This window comes from Eublepharis macularius, chromosome 5 (genome assembly GCF_028583425.1).
Source record: "Eublepharis macularius isolate TG4126 chromosome 5, MPM_Emac_v1.0, whole genome shotgun sequence".
NCBI lineage: Eukaryota > Metazoa > Chordata > Lepidosauria > Squamata > Eublepharidae > Eublepharis > Eublepharis macularius.
Genome location: NC_072794.1, coordinates 11,208,221 through 11,227,764, shown reverse-complemented (window position 1 = coordinate 11,227,764; position 19,544 = coordinate 11,208,221). Strand labels below are relative to the sequence as shown.

At 44.5% G+C, this 19,544-nt stretch overlaps 1 protein-coding gene across 1 annotated transcript in view; it reads right to left on the bottom strand.

Annotated features, from left to right (window-relative positions):
• The window catches only part of DOT1L (DOT1 like histone lysine methyltransferase), an 89,581-nt gene that overhangs the window by 47,317 nt on the left and 22,720 nt on the right, over nt 1-19,544 (bottom strand). The window contains exons 3-7 of the mRNA XM_054979822.1: nt 17,594-17,668; nt 10,320-10,383; nt 6,553-6,781; nt 4,157-4,251; nt 2,692-2,754 (exon numbers count right to left, since the gene is read on the bottom strand). Coding sequence (XP_054835797.1) covers nt 2,692-2,754; nt 4,157-4,251; nt 6,553-6,781; nt 10,320-10,383; nt 17,594-17,668 — 526 coding nt within the window. The remainder of the gene's footprint in view (nt 1-2,691; nt 2,755-4,156; nt 4,252-6,552; nt 6,782-10,319; nt 10,384-17,593; nt 17,669-19,544) is intronic.

The following is a 19,544-nucleotide window of genomic DNA, read 5'->3' as shown; positions in this document are numbered from 1 at the left end:
CCCAACAATCTTGAGAAACAGGACTTTCATTTCACAGATTAGGCAACAGCTACAAGCTAGTAAGCTGCCCCAAGGCAAAGTAGGGGAATTTAACAAGCTGCATTGGTCTCTACAATCACCCAACTTCCTTTCCTCATCTGCTACTGCTCCAAAATGCTTCTGCTCTCCCACTGCTTTTGCACAACATTATTTAAAGTTATCACTTTCCTCACACAGTCTCCCTCTCTCCAGTGTTGGAAGAAAGACCTCCAAATTTTGCAAGATACCACATGATCTCTATTCATCTACATATGCATAAAGACTGCATAATTATCTATTTGTTCCTGCAACACTTCACAAGGTACTCGGACTAGGAACAATCTACAGAAGCAGGGATGAGGTTTAGGGGTACTTGGCAAAAACAGCCACCTTGTAAGTGCCAGACTGAGCCAAGGGAGGGATAACAAATGGGACTCTCCCACATACAAATCTCAGTTGCCCACGCTAGAAGTGCAAAGCCGAAATTTGAGCAGCTGGAGCTTGGAAGTGCACTGTTAGTAATTCTTTGGCCAGCTCAGGAAAACAGGTATGGCAAGTTCCATTTAACTGAAGAATGTCCAGAAACTACACATAATACAGAGTAGAAAAGAGTCCAGTAGCACCTTTAAGACTAACCAACTTTACTGTAGTAAAGCTTTCAAGAATCACAGTTCTCTTCATCAGATGCACCAAATTTATTGTAGCATAAGCTTTCAAGAACCACAGCTCTCTTTGTCCGATGCATCGATGCATCTGATGAAGAGAACTGTGATTCTCGAAAGCTTATGCTACAGTAAAGTTGGTTAGTCTTTAAGGTGCTACTGGACTCCTTACTATTTTGCTACTACAGATTAACACGGCCAACTCCTCTGAAGGAAACTGAAAAATCCTCTTCAGAGTATCACCGTCCCCTGCCTCTTGGCCATGCAAGCAGTGGCACCGAGGCACGTTTCCAGAGCGGGGAGGCCTGTCCAGCAGACACTGCGGAAAGCCTCAGCCAAAAAGAGGCAACCAAACTGGAGGGATGGGGGGGGGGGCTGTGGGAGGAGGCATGGTTGTGCCTGCATCCATTAGGAGAATAGTGGTAGTAAATTACCAGAAGCTGAGTGTTGAGCTCAAAAATCAAAAAGAGAACCAATGCAGCAGCAGCTGCTGCAGAACTCTCTCCCCTAGATCTGCAGTGGGAAGCAGAGCAGGCAGGCAGGCCGCCTTGGCTGAGTGCATGACACAATAGGGGGTGGGGGGGTGGATCTCATTCCAGCCGCAGCCTCCGTGCAATACGTTTGGCTCACAAAGACGGTTTGTTCTGCTTGGAAAAGCACACACGGCTATTTTTAAAAACGAACGGGCGGCAGGCATCCAAAGCTGCAGAACGGTGGCTCTGTTTCAAAGCCACTAAGGCATTTGGAGGGCTTTTCAAATCTCAAAAACAGCTCAAGTTCCCGCTGGAAACAGGGCATTAAATACACATATCTGGAAGTTAATATCTTGCCAGGTTTTTGGGAGGGGGGGCGGCGGCTGTAAAAGAACAGACCGTTAAACTGCCTTTGGTGATGGGTGGGGAAAGATGTGCAGAAAACCACAGTTATTAGGAAAATTGAGTAAAGCCAGGAAACTATTGTGCCTGTGAGTGTGTGTGTGGGAGCTCTCACACTTCCATCCTAACATACTTCATTTACCTGTTACAAGGGCCCTGGGATGATCGGGTTCTGCCTTGCCAACCAATCCATGCACTTCAGACCCCAATTTTAAACATGACATTTCAGAAGTCTAGCACTCACAGGTCCTATGAATTATTAACTCACATAATACAGCTTGAGTTGCTCCCCATCTGGAGACTAAGGAGCTGAACTGAGGCAAGGGTCCAGAGAAGAGGGAAGGCGGAGACTGGAACACAACACCCCTAGCTCCCCCTGTTCCGATACTTAATCCAGCTAACATAAAACATAGAAATGTAAGTGTGGCAGCATATTCAATTTCCCCCTTGCATGCTGTTCCCGTGTGTGCCTGCTGCCATTATCCCACTCCTGTGCCCACACACACACACACACACACACACACCCCAAATAGATGCACATAGGTCACTAAGGAACTTATTTCCTTATTAGGGAAATGGGGAGAAAACACCGACAGGTGGGAATCATTTAAAGGGGAGAGAGACCTCATTACAAGAGACAGCCTGGAAATAACCGCTCAGCCACTTTACATGGAAGTGGCTCCACATCATTACGCCCCCCAGATACCTGGATAGCCTCCGGGGGGGAAACTTCCATGTTAGAACCACAAAAGCACCATCTGTCTGCACTAATTGCAACGAGAAGCTTTTAGCCTTAATAATGGAAACATGAGCTGGAATTCCCAGACAGCACATCGCTGTTGCTGCTCTGATCACCTAAGGAACTGAAATTTAAGGGAAAAAAGTCTTCCCTTGCAGGAACCAAAAAGAAAACAATTTTTCGAAAAGAAACCTGCAAGCAGCAAAAGGAATTCTCTGGGCTCCAGAACCAATGTCACAATGCAGGTTTCCTTACTGCCACGAGGGCTAGAAACCAAATTTATTTTAAGAAACTGAAGTCTACCACCATAATCTATGTATGTGTGTGCATATAGGGGGGTCCATCTGTTTTCAAAGTCAAGTGTGCAGTTTTGTGGTTTCAGTTACTTTTCACTCACTGTGTATTCTGCGTGTTTTTTCCCATACCATTTCATCCATTTTCTGAATTCTTTGTCCATGGTCTGGAAAGGAGGGGGGCAGGAGACAAAAAAAAGGCCTTGCCATTAGTCAACCTGATAATCAGTTACACTGGAGCGATCTGTGGGTGGGGTGTGGTAGGGAGTGGCATCCCCTGAGAGAGCTTACTGCCACCCAAATTCATGCTGGCAGAATCGCCACATTTTTTAGACTGGAAGGAAGCTGAAGGTTATTCTAATGACCAGCAGAGAATGGAATACATGAAATCTATACCAAAGGGATAAGGCAGGTGGACAATCTGCCAGACTGGCCACCCAGGAAGGTCAACTCTCTTGGCATCATTTGTAGACGTGCCGCAGCTCCAAGGTAGGACCTATTCTATGTGCTCGTGCAAAGACCCGAGTGCCATCGGCAGCACTCCCACAAATGGTGCATGGAGAGCAGAGGTGGAAAGACCTTTGCTCAAGTCCTTGGAGAGTTGCTATCAGTTCGAGCAGATGACTCTGTACGTCTATTCAGTTTCCCAAGCCCTGAAACAGCCCCTGGAAAAGAACGTACCTGGTTCCCTATCTTCCCCCCACCATGCCTTCTAGAAAGGTGCCCTGTCAGCTATTATCCCCTCGCTGACAAAGAAAACTTGCCGCAGCTCCCATCAGCGTTTAGCGCTACCTTCTGGTATATGCTCCCCTATCTTCTCTGCCTCATTTTACTTCTGCATCTGTTCTCCATTCCTCAGCAAAACAATGTGAACTAGCGCCTCAGCTCTGGAACAAAACCGTGCCTCCCATCACGTTTCAGCCAAGCGTATCACAGTTTTCTGCAAGGTCTGAAACTATACAATGGGCCATTAGCAGGACTAAATTAAATCCCTCCCCCCGATGTCTGATTCAAACATCAACCGGGCTGGTAATAAGGCAGCAGAGAATCAACGGCGACATGTGGGATAAGACTTGCACTCTGAAGCTCAGTGACAGTTAAATGATGCCCGCCGATTGTCTGGATGCTGAGATACGCCAGAAGTGCAGACACTGTGCAGTGCAGGGCAGGGGGTACCAAACCCAGCTTCCAAGGACCTGAGCTTGCTTGCTTTTAAAGAAGAGTTTCTAGCTCTTATGGATACACAGAAATGCTTCAAAGCATGAGAGCAATGTCTCTTGCAATCTTAGAAGCTAGAGCAGTTACTGAGCACCATTTCCAGTGGGTTTTTTTGATGGGGGGGAGAGCGCAGAGAATTATGCAACAGTGAAAAAATTATGCACAAATTGTAATTCTTTTCCACCAGCACAATTTATACAGGTCGCAGAAAACACCTTCTCAGTGCAGAATGTATAAAAATTAGGACGGAGTAAATACAGCCATGATTACCACCACTGAGAACTCTTTGCTGCACACAGAACCCATCCTGGCCACAGAACCCACCCCACTCTAGATTAAGTGGCTTCATACCTCTGCATATTTGGCAGGAATATCAGCTTTCTCCACCCCATAGTGATGTTTGCAGTTTGTGGCTGCAGCAACTTGCAGAACAACTTGACCCACACCTGAGGCAGCAAGACAAAGAAACCCAATTAGAGAGTGCTGTGACAATACCATATGTAAAGGCTGGGGGGGGGGAGAGAGAAGAGGAAGAGGGTTGAGGGCCTGAGTATGAGAGAAAGTTGCAAGCCAGCCAATTAAAACATCTTCTTTTACATTTGCTTTTACCAGCAGTAAAATATATGCCAAGCTTCAAACTGAGACCAAGATCTTCCCTATGCACTCTGAAATGGACTCAGGATCCCACTGAAATTGTGCTGCCACCCATGCAAAGTAGTTATGTTGTTGCAATGATAAACGACAGTAGAATCACGTACAGCATCCTGAGTTCCTTGGTAGAAGAGCAGGATAAAAATAGCACAGAAGGCAGATGTGGCACCTAACCTTTGATTCACTTGGTTTAAGAACGTTCACTTCTGCTTCTCAGGAAAAAAAAAAGACAGCAAAACCCTAGCTGACACACACCGGCTGTCCTCAGGCATGCCCAATGGGATTTAACCCCTCCATTTGAAGAGCAAGCCCCAAAACTGTTGTGAGCTCAACAGCCACAGAGGGAACGAAGACCATACCCACAGGATTAACTGCTGCAGAACTGGATATGATACCACACCATGGAAGTTCCACTAGGACAAAAGTTAACCAGGGCAGGGGGGGAGCCAGGGGGAAATGGTGAAAAGGCACCCCCCCCACACACACACACCTCAAAAGGTGAGGTTGTCCTCTTAGGCTCCTAAGCAATTGGCAGTGACAGCAAAATCACAGGTCAGCTTTTGCAATCAATTTGCAATGCTCAAAACAAGGTGCTGTTCCTCCTCGGACACACAGAACTAGCTCTCTCTCTCTCTCTCTCTCTCACACACACACACACACACACAACCTTTATTGGCATGTCAGAGCAAAAAAAGGTACATTAAAATTAGTTGATAGCTTCCCTGATACACATTGCAGATTGAAGAAAACTAGCCACGTTAGAGGTTATAGAAAAGTTGTGACCAGATAGTAATCGCTGGACCTTGACATTATCAGAAAGGCTGCACCACGAATAAAGAAGAGAGTTCAAAAATTTGTCTCGGATCTTAGAATAAAATAAACAGTATAATAGAACATGGGAAACAGATTCAATGACACCCAGGCCACAAGGGCATTTTCTGAGTTCATAAGGGGTCGGTCCCTTGGCATCTGCCAACGAAAATGGCCGAAAGCAATTAAAAAAAAAACCCCTCCATATTGAAGGAATATTTTAATGTTAAGCAACAGTTATCAGATTTAGTCAAGGCGAAGAGGTCTCAATACGCAGTGGGAACAGATGAAAGAGGCAGTTAGGTCAAACCATAGCAGAAAATTCTGGGCCTTAATTTCTGGCGTCTCACAGGCAAAAATAATTCCCTCACCATCAATTCCTTCCCAAACCTGGTTCTCATATTTTCTAAAGCTTTTTAGTGATGATGGCACTGGCTTCCCTAATGTTATCGAGCCTAACACCTCTATGATGCCTGAATGGCCTCCCGCGTCTCCAGAGGATGTCATCATTACTTTGATTTCACACCTCAAACTAAAAAAGGCCCCGGGCCCCGACACAGTCACCCCAGAACTATTGAAATCTAACCCTGAATGGTGGGCTCACCCGTTGGCAGCTCTGTTTTCCATGATTAATAACACTGGAATAATGCCAAAGTCATGGACAAACGCAATCATCGTACCCATTTTTTAAAAGGGTGATCCGTCTTCACCCGATAACTATAGGCCAATCAGCCTACTGTCAGTAGTTGGTAAACTTTATGCTAAATATCTTTTAACCAAACTAGAACTAGCTGTGCAGACCTTCACTTCTTAGATATTTGTTTTTACGCTAAATGGCAGCAAACCATGGCAAGTGTTGAGAAGGGAAGTCTGTAATAGCAGACTTAGAAACTACCTCACACTAACTAAAGCCCCCCTCCCCCTGCACAACAATGGATCCCACCTATTTTAAGTTCTACTTTTAATTTAAATATACAAGCAATGCACTTCTCTCTGCAACCATGGAGGCTAAACCTTTTCTAAACCAAAGCAGAGGTTTTGTGAAAAGCCACAAAATCTTGCAAAAGATGCCACATTTCTGCATCTCACAATGGGACTGCAGCCAATGATGCTGATGCACAAGACGACCCCCAGAGACAGTGTCTGTGTATCTTGGTTACTTTCCAAGCCAACAGCACACATTAGTAAAAAAACGAATTTACATGAAGATGATTTTCTGAGCAAGGTAGTGTATAGGAGGTGAGAGCGGGGGGGGGGGGGGGGGAGACAGAACAGCAGCCACTTACCACTGCCCAAGTCCACAAACAAATCATCTTCTGTCATTTTGATCTCATCTATCATTTGGGCCACCAAGTCAAAGGAAGTCTCTCCGTACACTTCTGGAGAAAAGGGCTCATAGTTGTTGAGTTTTTCTGGGTCCGTTACTGAGTGGTTATACACTTGCTGAAGGATATGGCGGAGAAGCCCGTTGGAGGGGCGCGTGTTCAGTTTCATGGGCTGGGTGGTTCCTTTCCACTGGAACACAGGGAGAAAAAGAAAACTTTAGTCCTAAGGATCCATCTCAGCCATCATTACGGTATCCTAACCGACAGATTCTCTGGAAACACAAAATGCCTCATCAGCCTTGTTTGCAGGCGCACCGACACTGGTGCCATGTCGAACACATCACAAGGGGTGACCACATAGGCGGAGTCTGAGCCCACAGTGAAGAGGCTGTGCAAACTGGCATGCTGAGATTGCTCAATATGGCCAATCTTTCTACTATACCACCACATTAATGACAGCTCCGTGGATGTGCATTTTTTGAGACAAATTCCAGAAAAGGCAAGAGCTCAATTCTGACAGATCAAGATGGGTAGCCGTGTTAGCAGTAGAAAAGAGCAAGAGTCCAGCAGCACCTATAAGACTAACAACATTTGTGGCAGGGTATGAGCTTTCGTGAGTCACAGCTTACTTCTTCAGATACAGCTAGACTGGGAGTCCATCTGTCCTTATATCTTGGAAAGTGGGAGGCAGATTCTGTAGGAATTGTTTGATATTTATGCTTTTTGTAACTGCCATGATGAAGAAATTTTGAACCAGGAGAAGTTTGCTAGCTGCCTGTTGCGGTTACAACTGGGTTAGTTACAGAGAATCTTCATTATACTACACACTGGACTTATTCCATGTATTGTTGATTGTGTAATTTAAACTGAATTGTATTTGGATTATAGTTCAGGCTCTCTTTATGGCATTACGTATTTGTATAGAGAATAGCCATGGTCACCCTCAGTAGGCACTGGCACTTTGTGTGTATGTATAGGAATATATTATTGTTATGTTTACAAGCACTTCGCACTTTAAAACTGATTTTTTAATTTAAGTGCGAATTTACCTTGACTGCTTGCTCTTGTGCTCAGACCTGGCTGCCTATAATACCATATTGGGGGGGGGGGGGTGCCTTATATGCATTAAATGACAAATGAAGTATATTTATATTGTATCTGTTTATGTTGTTGTGATTTGTATTTAGTGGTATATATTACATTGATTTTCCGTACCAATTGATTTAGTTAGCTTGTCACGGCGTATTTCTGGTTCCAGGTCTTTTACCGTGACTCTCTCTTCTTTATCGTTATCAGGATCTATACGAGAGCAAACTTGGCATCTTGGTTTGTTACATGCCTTGGTACCAGAGTCCATGTTACCATTAAGTAGTTTATCATTGTGAGAGAGTAGTTGTTTTAGGTGGGCAGGCTGTCTATAAGCAAGAAAAGCTTGGCCTCCCCAGTGCCTGCGAGAAGGAAGTGTCACAATCCCGCATGAATTATAGGTCATTAATAATTTGTTGAACCGAATCGAGACCTCAGCTTCCTGTCTCATTACCAATGCTGCTTTCTCCACACCCACTACCCCTCTGCATACCCCATCCTATCCAATCACGCTTGCTATTGTTATTCACCGGCTATTGTCATTCAGCTTCTGTAATCACTCCACTCTACAAGATATAAGGACAGATGGACTCACATTCAAGCTGTATCTGAAGAAGTGAGCTGTGACTCACAAAAGCTCATATCCTACTCAATTCAGACAGGATGCCAAACTGAGGTTTGCATTCCCTGAAAAGTGGCTGAGAAATGCTTTCATTGTAGGGATTTCAGATCCCCAGATGGGGGTGAGGGATTCCCCGCTCCCACCCTCTGCCACCATTCACTTGGCCGGCAGGAGAACACGCCTCCCAGGAGAGCTCCTGTGCTCCGCAGCAGGGAGTGCTCCCAGACACTGGACAACGATGTTACTTCCCAGAAGTGACATCACCACACTGCCCTGGAAGCATGTGTGTACCACAAAAGTTAAGTGCCAGGCAACCCTATTTCACTGTCTAACTGCTCAGCACTCCCATCTCCAGGTGCCTCTGGAAGCAGAGCAATCACTGTTGCTAGTTTGTCTACTGAGACCACACCAAACTGTTACTACCGCAGAGCCAGATTTGTCAACCCACTTCACGCCATGGTTTCTCGGGAGCACATCTCATGGACAGTTATTTCAGACAGAATGCCAAGCCACACACAGTTCAGAGAGGTCTGAACTGAGTCACTGAACTGTGAGCTTACTCACAACTACATTACCAGACGCTGATGTTTGTTGGGTTTTTGTTTTCTTCATTCCCTCTTAACACCCCAAAGCCACAACAATTTCAAAGTAAAAGCCCCATTAACTGAAACTATCCTCCTTGATCAGCTGAAATGACTGTCAACAAATTACAGCTTGCAAAAACGCAAGTTATTCCACGCCCCCCCCAAATGAAAATTAAGATCAGCCATGAGAAAAACGTCATCCCTTACCTCCTGCCAAAGATAATTTCAACCAGAAAAATTGTACTACACTGCATTAATGAACTCCAGGAATTCTTAACTGCATGGATCCCTGCCATAACACCCTTTGACAGTGTTTTAAGGAGCTCATAAGCCTCAGCCAACCCTCCAAGCTGTACTTAATAAATCCTACAGCTATTTTTGTAAAGGAAAGGTTACATATAAATGTTAAAGAGGCAAGGGGGTGGGTGGGGGAGACCGCTGTTCTCCAGTGGTCTTCAAGAAATTAAACCTGCTTTTTACATTTTAAAAAATGGCTTTTAATTTTAAAATATGCATTCTTGCCAAGGGTAAGATTTAAAACAGCTTATATATTTTTAGGTGGTTGAAAGTAGAGAGTGATCACCTGGGAATATAAATGTGGCTTTCAGCCACCCTGATGCTTAATAGAAATATGTAACTTTTTTTGATTTTCCTTTCATACTCATTTCAACAATCCTGGTTTGTTTTCAATATTGTTACTGTTACACATGCAAGCTTTCATTATTATATTCATTTCCATTAGTTTTAAACAGGCAAATATTCCCAGTTTCCGTTTGATTTGGATTAAGTTTTCAGGGACTGTAGTACCACCCCTTACTCAAACGGTCCTCCCTGCCAAATTTCAGCCAGATTTGACAAAGTCGTCTGGCTTTATAGAAAACTAAACTCAGAATATGGTGAAGTTAATCTAACAGACAACATTCATTCATTCATTGTCTGTTCCTATTTGTCTTCGTTATATGAAGAATGTAAAAAAGCTCAGTTTGGCCCCCTGCCATGAGTCTGGAAACTAATACACATATACTTAATTTTAGTTTAGCCTTAACATCCAGACACTTAAAACCATTGATAAGGATTGCCCATAATGCAGGATGAAGAAATAAGAGGGGCTGGCAAGCCACGGTTAAGAGTCACCTCTGTGCCAACAAACCAGACTCCTGTTTATTGGCCCTACAGAACAACTAGTTGGTCATTGTGTGGAACAGGTTGCTGGGCCAAAGGACTACTGGTTATTCTTATGGCCTCCCCACTTCCCCGTTGCTTCTCTGTACTTTTGAGAGACTTTACCCAAGTCTTTACAAGTGCAATGGCTGATGCAGTTATCCTACTGAGTCAGTCAGGATTCTTAGCAAGTATTATTTTTGGTTGACGAGAAGCTGAAATCAGCCATCGGAAGAAATTCCAAGTGTTCTGGTGTGGTGGCTGGGAATACGTACCAACTGGTGAATGCTGTCAATGGCGCGATTGTATTTGTCACAAAGCCTTTGCATGCTTTCAAAGCTGGAAAAAAGGAAAAGCGGGGGAAGAGAGAGGGAGAGAGAAGTTAATCAGCTGTGCAAATTAAGACTTCCTTAAGGTTGCTAGGTATGCTCGCTCGGCCTCTCTCTCTCTCTCAAACAGGCACAGAGCCATGTACAAAGTTTCTACAGGCTACAAAGAAGCCGACTCCGACAACCGCTGCCTCGCTGCTTTTCAAAACTTCTACTCAGGGAGCCCTTTGTCCAAGGGGGAACTCCTACATACGAGCATAAAAATTCATGTGTGGGGCAGAGGATTCTGTGGCATGTTTCAGGATGCTCATTTCGTGTCCCATGCCAGCTGCCCTTTGCTTTTATTGCAGGATTATAAAAGAGGGCGGTCCCCCCCCACCGCCCCTTGCCTTTATCTTCACAACAGCTTTGAGATATTAAGTGGCCCAAGCTGTGTGGTTAAAAGTTGAGTTTGAAACTGGGACTTCACAGTCCAAGTGGGATATTTCCAGCTGCCACACTGGTTTGGCTGTAACGGTCATCTCGTCTGCACTAAGAGGGAACCCTGCAACAATGTTCACCTTCCCCAGTGACTGCACTGGACGGTGAAGGGTGCCTTTTAGAAGATGAGCAACTCCAGCAATCCTTTTTTGGCAACTTGCCCAGCATCAGCAATAAATTAAAATATTCATGAACTACCTTTAATAAACACACACACACACACACACAAACAAACTAAACATAGCCAGAAGGAAGACTATAAGCAACAGTCAAACTTCTACCAGCATCAAGATTTAAGCCACAAATGTTAGTGAAGACTAACGATGGAGCTTCTTTGGGAAAGGATTTCATAATGTTAGCATCATCCCAAAGAAGGCCATTCCACCCACCAGACACCAGAGGAACACACAATGGAACTGCCAACAAAGCCCCAATAGAATTGTATGGAAAAAAGATGGTCTCCGATGGACCCTGGACTCAGGCCATGTAAGGCTTGATGAGTCGAAACTAGCACCCAAAATGGGGCCAAGGAATTCATTTGAAGCACTATACGTTTCCTAGGGCCCAAACCTAGCTTGAAGCTCCAGCAACTGCCTCTGTAACCAACTGGCGCTTCTAAACATTTTTCAAAAGCAACCTTACGTAGTGTGTTACGGCAGTCTAATCCAGATGTCAGCAGGACATATATTATTATGGCTACTTCCGCTCTCTTTTGAGGAACCTGATAAACTTCTACTGAAGTCAAGAGCCTCTATAAATAGTTCCTTCCTGAAAATACAACCCCTGGGAGGCAGGGGGTGGGGAGCAGACAAGAAACATACCCAGATACAGGAACCAAAATTATGCCCATTTACTTGATCTGTATGGTTTATCCTAATCAATCATCTGGGTTCCCCATACAGAATACAGAAGGCTCCCCACCCCACCCCCCACACTCTGCTTGCACATACTCAGCTCAGTATCTGAGAAAGCCTTATAGGGAATTCAGAGTGGAACTACAAGTGACAAAAGGCACAGACTGGACACTTGTCAGCTTCCCTCAAGTTTTGATGGGGAATGTAGGCATCCTAGTCTTGCAGCTTGGCTCTCTGACTGCTGTCCAATGGACTTTTCAACTGTCACTTGCCCCACATTCCGCCAAGCTGCCTACATTTCCCATCAAAACTTGAGGGAAGCAGACAAGTGTCCAACCTGTGCCTTTTGTCACTTGTAGTTCTGCTCTCAGATTGAGCCATCTGAACTAGAGGAATATAAAGGATCACCTTCCAAGTTAACTTGCCTAACAGCTTTTTAAAAGGAGGGGGGACTTAATGACAGGATGAAAGGATTAGCAAATGGGTGTGTGTGTGTGTGTGTGTGTGTGGTCAGAGTTGCCAGAAGTCACATGCCAATTGCATAATCAGATATCAAGAATCAATGCAGGGAGCAGTTACTTGGTAACCACCCCAAGGCAGGATGGGAGGAGAATGGGGCCACTACCACAATCTTAATCTTCATGAATATGCCTTTGCTATCAAGCAGTAAATGATAAATTTGCTCCATCCAAAGACTGTGCACAACCCAGACTCCTTCTCCACACATGTGTTTTCAAAAAGCGGGATTCATGTCTAGCACTAACTCACCTATATTTGAAAGGGCCTTCCGCTCATACCTAAAGTGGTCCTCTTTACATCCTCCAACCTCTTACAAAAGGAAATGCATCCTTAAAGAAGGAAACTTGCTAGGTGAAGTCAATTCCCATGGAGTTTAAGGAATTATAGGAAGCACAAGCTTTGAAACTACAAGTCATATATAAACACATGGAAACCAGTTTTTGGAGTGCTGGCTACCTAAAGAAAGCGTACTCAGGAGGATAGTGTAGCCATATTAATTTGGGGGACCAGTCAAGGACTGGAGAACCCTGCCACCTTATCCCGAGCTTCCTCACCTGCTTCAGCTAAGGGAACACAATCCATATGCACAGAGCCATGCACGGATTTGATTCCTCCAGTGATATTAAACCTTAATATAATATTAAACTTGAATGGTGTTATTCCTTCCCCCTACTCCCGTACCAAGTGCAATGAAGAAACCCTGGTTTAAATTCTAAACCAGTATTAGAAACTGGTTTTGCTTGGGGAGGGCTAACTCCAGTTAAGCCACACACTTGCATTCATACATAGCACATAAGGAGCTGGCTTTAAACCAGGATTCCCTCATCACACTCTTCACAGGGGAGGGGAGCTTGCCAACAGCTTCCATTAGCCAGTGTAATCACAGGCAAATGAGACACTCTTTAACATAGCTTCCTCCAATGAAACAGCAACACCTGTGTGCTGCCCTAAAAATAGCACTGGCGCATTCAGCGCTCCTACAGGTCACCAAGTAAGGATTTGGAAACAATTAAGCAAAACAGCAGGGGCGAGGGGAGAACCACAACATCTTGAAAGCAAACAGGAATACCTACACAGCACAGCAAGGGCCAGTTAACGTTTCACATGGCCACTGATTAGGTCTCTGCAGCTCATCGAGTGTTCTTCACATAGCAACTGCACATGTGCAGGCCAGGAGTAGATATTCCAAAGCTCCTGAAAGCATGAGACACTCCCCCCCACCACCACTTCTGCCTTCTTTTCCCACCTTCTAGTTGGTCGAAGGGGAAGCAGTTCAGTTCCCTTAGTTCCCTGAAGCCACTGCCTGGATTTGACCTGTCAAAAGCTCAAGGAGCTCACAACAAGGAAGGAGGGAAGGGTGTGTGAGTGCACAGACCACTACTAAATGAACATCAGTTACACATTAAGTGCAGCCATGTTTTTGTCATCACACCTTCTGGGCAGTTCCCACACAAGACAGCAGTGTGTTGACTTATTAGAGGAGGGTATATGGGATGCTCTGCCTGGTGCAGTCTTTGAAGGACAGGTCTTCCAACAACGGACTCCCTCCTGGAGCTGATGCCTAATAAAGGCAAAAGGCAACAAACAGGCAGAGACCTTACAAATATTCTCCAAGTTTATTCCTCTGAAAAAGGCAGAGGATGAGGCCTGAATACTAGTGGGGTGAGCAGTGACTTCTAGCAGGCCAAGTGTTATGATCTGATCTTTCCTTTCCTTGGGGTAGATTTTGCCTTTAATCTTTCCCTTAACACCCTCTGGGTAGTTTGCTGCCACCAGGAATATTACATTCCAATATATTTTATTTGAGTTTTCCTTTTGGTAACATTCCCAAGCGTCAGGCTCCTTCGTGGTTCTATGTGGCCTTGAGGATAAGAAAGGGATATAGCAATGACAGCTACTCTGGGATATAACAAAAACAAAGTAAACTTATTTAGTCAAGAAGCGTATCGGTTTCATAAACGTAGTTCTTGGTTCTTAAAGTTACTTCATTTACTCTCATTCACACAGATCTCTTCTAAGGCTTCACACACAGTTAGCCTCTTTCTCTAGACTCTATATCTCTCTCACAGAAATGCTTAAAACCCCTCAGGCAGCACACAGCCAGCCTCTCTTTCTCTGACTCTCATTCACAGAAATATGAAACCTGCTCAGGCAGCCCACAGCTGGCCTCTCTTTCCCTGACTGAGTTTCCTTTCACAAACACGCTCAGTTCAGGTTCTACACAGGTTATATTTCTCTCATAAATACTTCAACATACTCAGGCAGCACACAGCCAGCCTGCTTTCACCTGACTGAAACTTTTCTCTCTACTCTCAGTCTAAACTGCATTCACTCCGCCCACACACTCCGTCATCAACCAATCATATCACTCACTCTTCCCTCTCTCACCCCCCACTCTTCACCTAGCTCAAACCAAGCATTTAAAGACACATGCACACATTTACTTGAAATCATTACACCAAGTATATGAGTTTCTGAATAATATGTCCAAATAAGTGTGAGAAAGTCTCAGCAGAGCCCCTTTTGAAGGGGCTCATAAAGAAAAAGAGGTGCACATCCTTTCTAAACTCTTCAGTTCTGCACAGATAAAAAGGTTATGCTCTTTTCACATCCAGGGAGTAGAGATACTGTTCATTGTTTTGGGGGGGGGGGGGTGGAATCAAAAACACAAACAAGACTGGCAAAACATCTGATTTAAGTAAAAAGATTAAACTACCCTTGCGGCGGGGGGGAAATCACGTAAGACTGGATTGCAACACTGCTTTCTCTCTGGAACTTAAAAAAGAAAGTTCTACTCTGAAGGCTTCCAAGCTCACTGACCCTGTAAGGCTATAGGATCATTTTGGTGAGAGAAGTTACAGTGGGGCAATGGAAAACTTGCGTAACCAATGAGGTCTTGTTTCCTCTCCTTCTTATCCAATAGGGCAGAGTATTGTAACACCCTATGGAAGCCTCTTCCCCATGAGGCTTCTGCAACAATGGAAGTGGTCGGGGGATGTGCATATAGGAAGGCTGAGCCATCCTGTTGGGTTTTATACCTATCACAGTGTGGTGGAGTCTGGTTTAGGCAATGGCTCTAAGGTAAAGTCCATCAGACCTACGGGATGGGATGCGAGAGGAAATCACTCCAATGAATGATGGACCTTTAAAACAGGATCTAACACTTGAGGAGCCGAGCAAATAACATTGATTTCCAAGGAACACTACTCTACGGCATGCTTTTACCTTGACAACTGTTTTAAGCTGCTTCTTGATTTGTGTCTATACTCTAGGATTTTAACGTTTTGCATGTTCATGTTTTATGTTGTAAGACACCTCAGACAGGTTTCCCCGGAGATGTGGCAAAAAAAGTTCCTAAATCAATAAATTGAAGTATTTGCTCACTATAAAAACGAAGGACACCGCATGAGCCTCTGACACCAAGTCATTGAGGGAAGGTTCTGAAGGGGCCTCAGAGTAGGGCGAGATTATGTGGTTCCGACAGGAACTTTTGGTCATGAACTAGAGCGTGTGATTATTTTTTGAGGGGGGAACATTGCCATAAGTTGTACTGCAATGATGGTGTGATTGCGCATCTCCTGGAAGAAAACACACTGGTTGGAAGGGGAGGTAGCCATCCGACACAGAGGTGGTACGAACCAAAATGTCTACTACACAGCTATAAGCGTGGGATGAGGATCTAGATGATCCACACTGGAACAAGTACACTTGTTCCAGTGGGAATGACAGTGGTGAACTCCATGCCCAGGATTCTGAGAGAAAAGAATGCCAAGGGGGAAGAAGAGCACCTCACACCTTCAGGACTTCTGAAATGCCTGCAGCTGGCCTGCACACCCACGCTTTCTATCTGAGAATACAAAGACACAGTGGTAATCTTCTAAACACAACGCTCAGAACTATGGAACCAGACTTGTGCTCTGTCCAATTGAGAAGTTCATTAAAACCACGTTAACGAGCCTTGAAGTCTTCCCACTTTTACATATGAAGTTCCAAGCTGCCAGAACTTGGGGTGAGGATCTTGCTCCTTTCTACTAAGTAGAAGCCAAAAAACTCCCGCCCTTCCCTCAGCTCTAAGGGGGCAGCCATAGTCTTTTCCGATGCAAAAGATGAGAGGAGCAGTTAGTCACCACAGTCCTTACTGGGACTTCCAATCTAAGATTAAACTGGCGTCCACTCACATTTGTAATGCAAAAAAAATATACAGGACGATGACACGGATATGCCAAGACAGTGTGACAGCCACTCTGCACCTCTAAATAATCGGGAACAATGATGGCCTTTTATGTTAGATTTCACACAATTTCCTGTTAAAATCCTTACAAAAATCCCTAGCGGCGTAAAAAATAAAAAATTGACAGGTTAGAAAATCAGCAACATTGCTATCATACAGTTGATATCTTAGGATAGCTTTTTGCTATCCTAGCTTTCCACAAACAATACAAAACTGAATTATTCAAAAAGGCTTTTGAATCATTCAAAAGGAGGACTGTATTGTAGGGAGTGGGGGGGGGGGTTCTCAGATGCTTTGCTAATGAATTAGGGACCATGTACTTCACTACTATGTTGCCTTACATCTTATCTGTTGCTTTAAGCATGTGCTCCTATGTGCTACCTGTGCTTCAAGGAGGATCCTACTGGGTAGTTACATGTTGTCTAATGTCAGTCCTACAATTGCTTATGCCCTGTTTCAGCATTTCTTCAACTCTGCATTGGATTCCTGCTAATGCTATGGCTTTGTAAACTTGTATTCATTTACCCTATGACATGGTTTACGGAAACGTCCTTGATACTGATAGTACTCATCTCACACTATGTAATCCACCTGGAGTCTCAGTGAGAAAGGCAGCCTATAAATGACAGCCAATAAATAAATAAATACAATTATGAGGCCCTCTGGCAATTTCTTTCCAAAGAAAAAAGGTTTATATTTCAAGTAACAGCTTTTTGCTTTTTATCTCCTTACAAAGATTGCTTGAGACAACTTTAAAGCAGCCAACAGCTCAGATTTGTTATCTTTCCGCCGGGCCTGCAAGATGGAGATGTTCCACCAGGCATTTGGTGGGGGCTAGGCTGTCCTCTCGCCAGCTATACCACTGAAGACCTTCCACCACCCATGCAGGAAAATGCTGTATTTTAATATTTTATACCTGCCAATTTTAATTGTTTTGATATAATGTTTTAATGTTTTTACTGTTTTAAACTGTTGTTAAACTGCCCTGAGCCCATCTGACGGGGAGGGCGGTCTAGAAATGTGATAAAATAAACAAAAAAATAAATAACTACCAGTATCCCAACCATAATTAAAGATGCTACACTGGGTTAATGTAGTCACCCCCAGTGGTGAAACAGCCAACCTGTTGCTCTTACCTTTTAGTATCATAGTCAATTAAAACGTAGTTTTCCATAGCAAGCTTGAGGTCCGGAATTTCTTCACAGACCCACCTGAAATTGAAACAGAAAGCAAGTGAGCTTCGCAAACAGGTGTTACCGGATGGCCCAAAAATCAATGAGCCAACCTGCTCACAGATACTTCTAATAATTACCTGTGGCTAACTGAAAGCTTAAAAGAAATCTCTTCCAATTCACAAATACAAGCTAGCCAGTATGAATCTGTAACCGTTACCACTCATTCACATCTGAAATAACTTTTGCCGGCTGAAGCAGTGGCAAATCAATAAGCGACGCTATGAACCAAATTGGTTGTAATGATACAGGGATTCTAATATACTACTTATTGAAATTCAAGGGGGAAAAGTAGAAAGCAAAGAAGCATCTCTTTGCAAGAGCAGCATTATGCTATCAATATACCCAATGCTGACCAATGGCCCCAGGGCATGGATTGAAGAAGCCACGTAATAGGGCCAGGATCAGAAAGAACAGATTTCTCTGCAAACCTATGTGAACCCCCAAGTTTGCACAGAAATGCTAAAAAACACAATTGGGGTTGGTTCAACTCCTACACACAGCATGCTGACTGCTACCTCACAAAATCTCGTGAGATCACAGCCAGCACTGTGGGGCTGCCTAACAAGACTGCATCCTGAGCATCTCCAACCCCAATAGGCTTGCAAGTTGGGGGGGGGAGCAGCAGGGGGGGGAGAAGAGCAAGTAGGGGAGAAACTAGGAAGAGAAATCAACAAAATCAAGGAAACAAAGTATTTTGTAAGCCACTTTGGGCAGGTTCCAGGAGAGGCAGTGCAAACATTTTCTAAATAAATATCAAATGAGTAGAGGGAAATCTGGGAATAAAAAGAATAGAAAAGTGGGGGAAAGAAAGTAGGGAAATGGCTGGGGGAAAGCATGGGGGCCAGGTATTTCCCTCCCTGAGAGTCTTGAGCCCATATATTGAACTGAAGATGGCCCCAGAGTATGGATAAAAAAACTCCTCACAAGGAGGCCAGATACAGATTAGGGAACTATTTCTGCAAACAGTGGATTACCTGTAGGCTTGCAAAAAAAAGCTTGAACTTAAAAGGGGAGGAAGGAAAACCCGCAATAGCTTAAAACAGCTGAAATCTTGCACAAGACTGCTTCAACAGCTGTTTTGGATTGCCTTGGTAGCCCCAGACAGTATCTTCAATGCTGCCTAGATAATGTGAGATCTCCAAAGGTAGTCTCGGAAGATCTTCGTGGTCATTTGCTCAACAGAACTGAAAGATGATTGGGGAGGGGAGGACACAGAGCCAGGAGGGAGGGAAGGAAAACAGACCAAGAGGGGAGTAACTGGAGGCCAGAACGGGCAAGAAAATTCCTCTTCCCCACAAGTCCCATGGGTCCCTTTATGTAGGACCTAAATGTGAATGAGTGCACTCCTCCACCCACAAGAAGCGAATGAAGCCAAGTTTCAGGGGAGCAGCTCCGCTGGTCTGCGGCAGAAAACCGGGTTGTACATACCTTTGACTGTTGCTCATCAAGTTCTTCTGTGCACTCCCCCATTGGGACTGCACACACGCAGGCCTACTGACAGAGAAACTTATTAGCTTCGATAGAGCTCCGATAGGGGTCGCTGCTCTCCAGTCATGTAGCCTAACTGCTTTTCCCGCCTAAAATGGGGCACATGACCTAGGAGGAGCGACCCCCTCCCTCACCCTCAGTTCTCCTGAGCTGCCGTGAACCCCAAACAGTTGCCATTAGAGAGTTCACAGCGGGGCAGGAGGGAGGGATGTGCGTCTGCACAGAAGAACTCAATAAACAATTGTTACAGGTACGTACAACCCTGTTTTCATCGTCATTCTTCTGTGCATCCCCACATTGGGTAGATTACCAAGCTGCAGACAGTAAGGAGGCGGGGTGAATCTCTCCAACTCAACTTTATTGC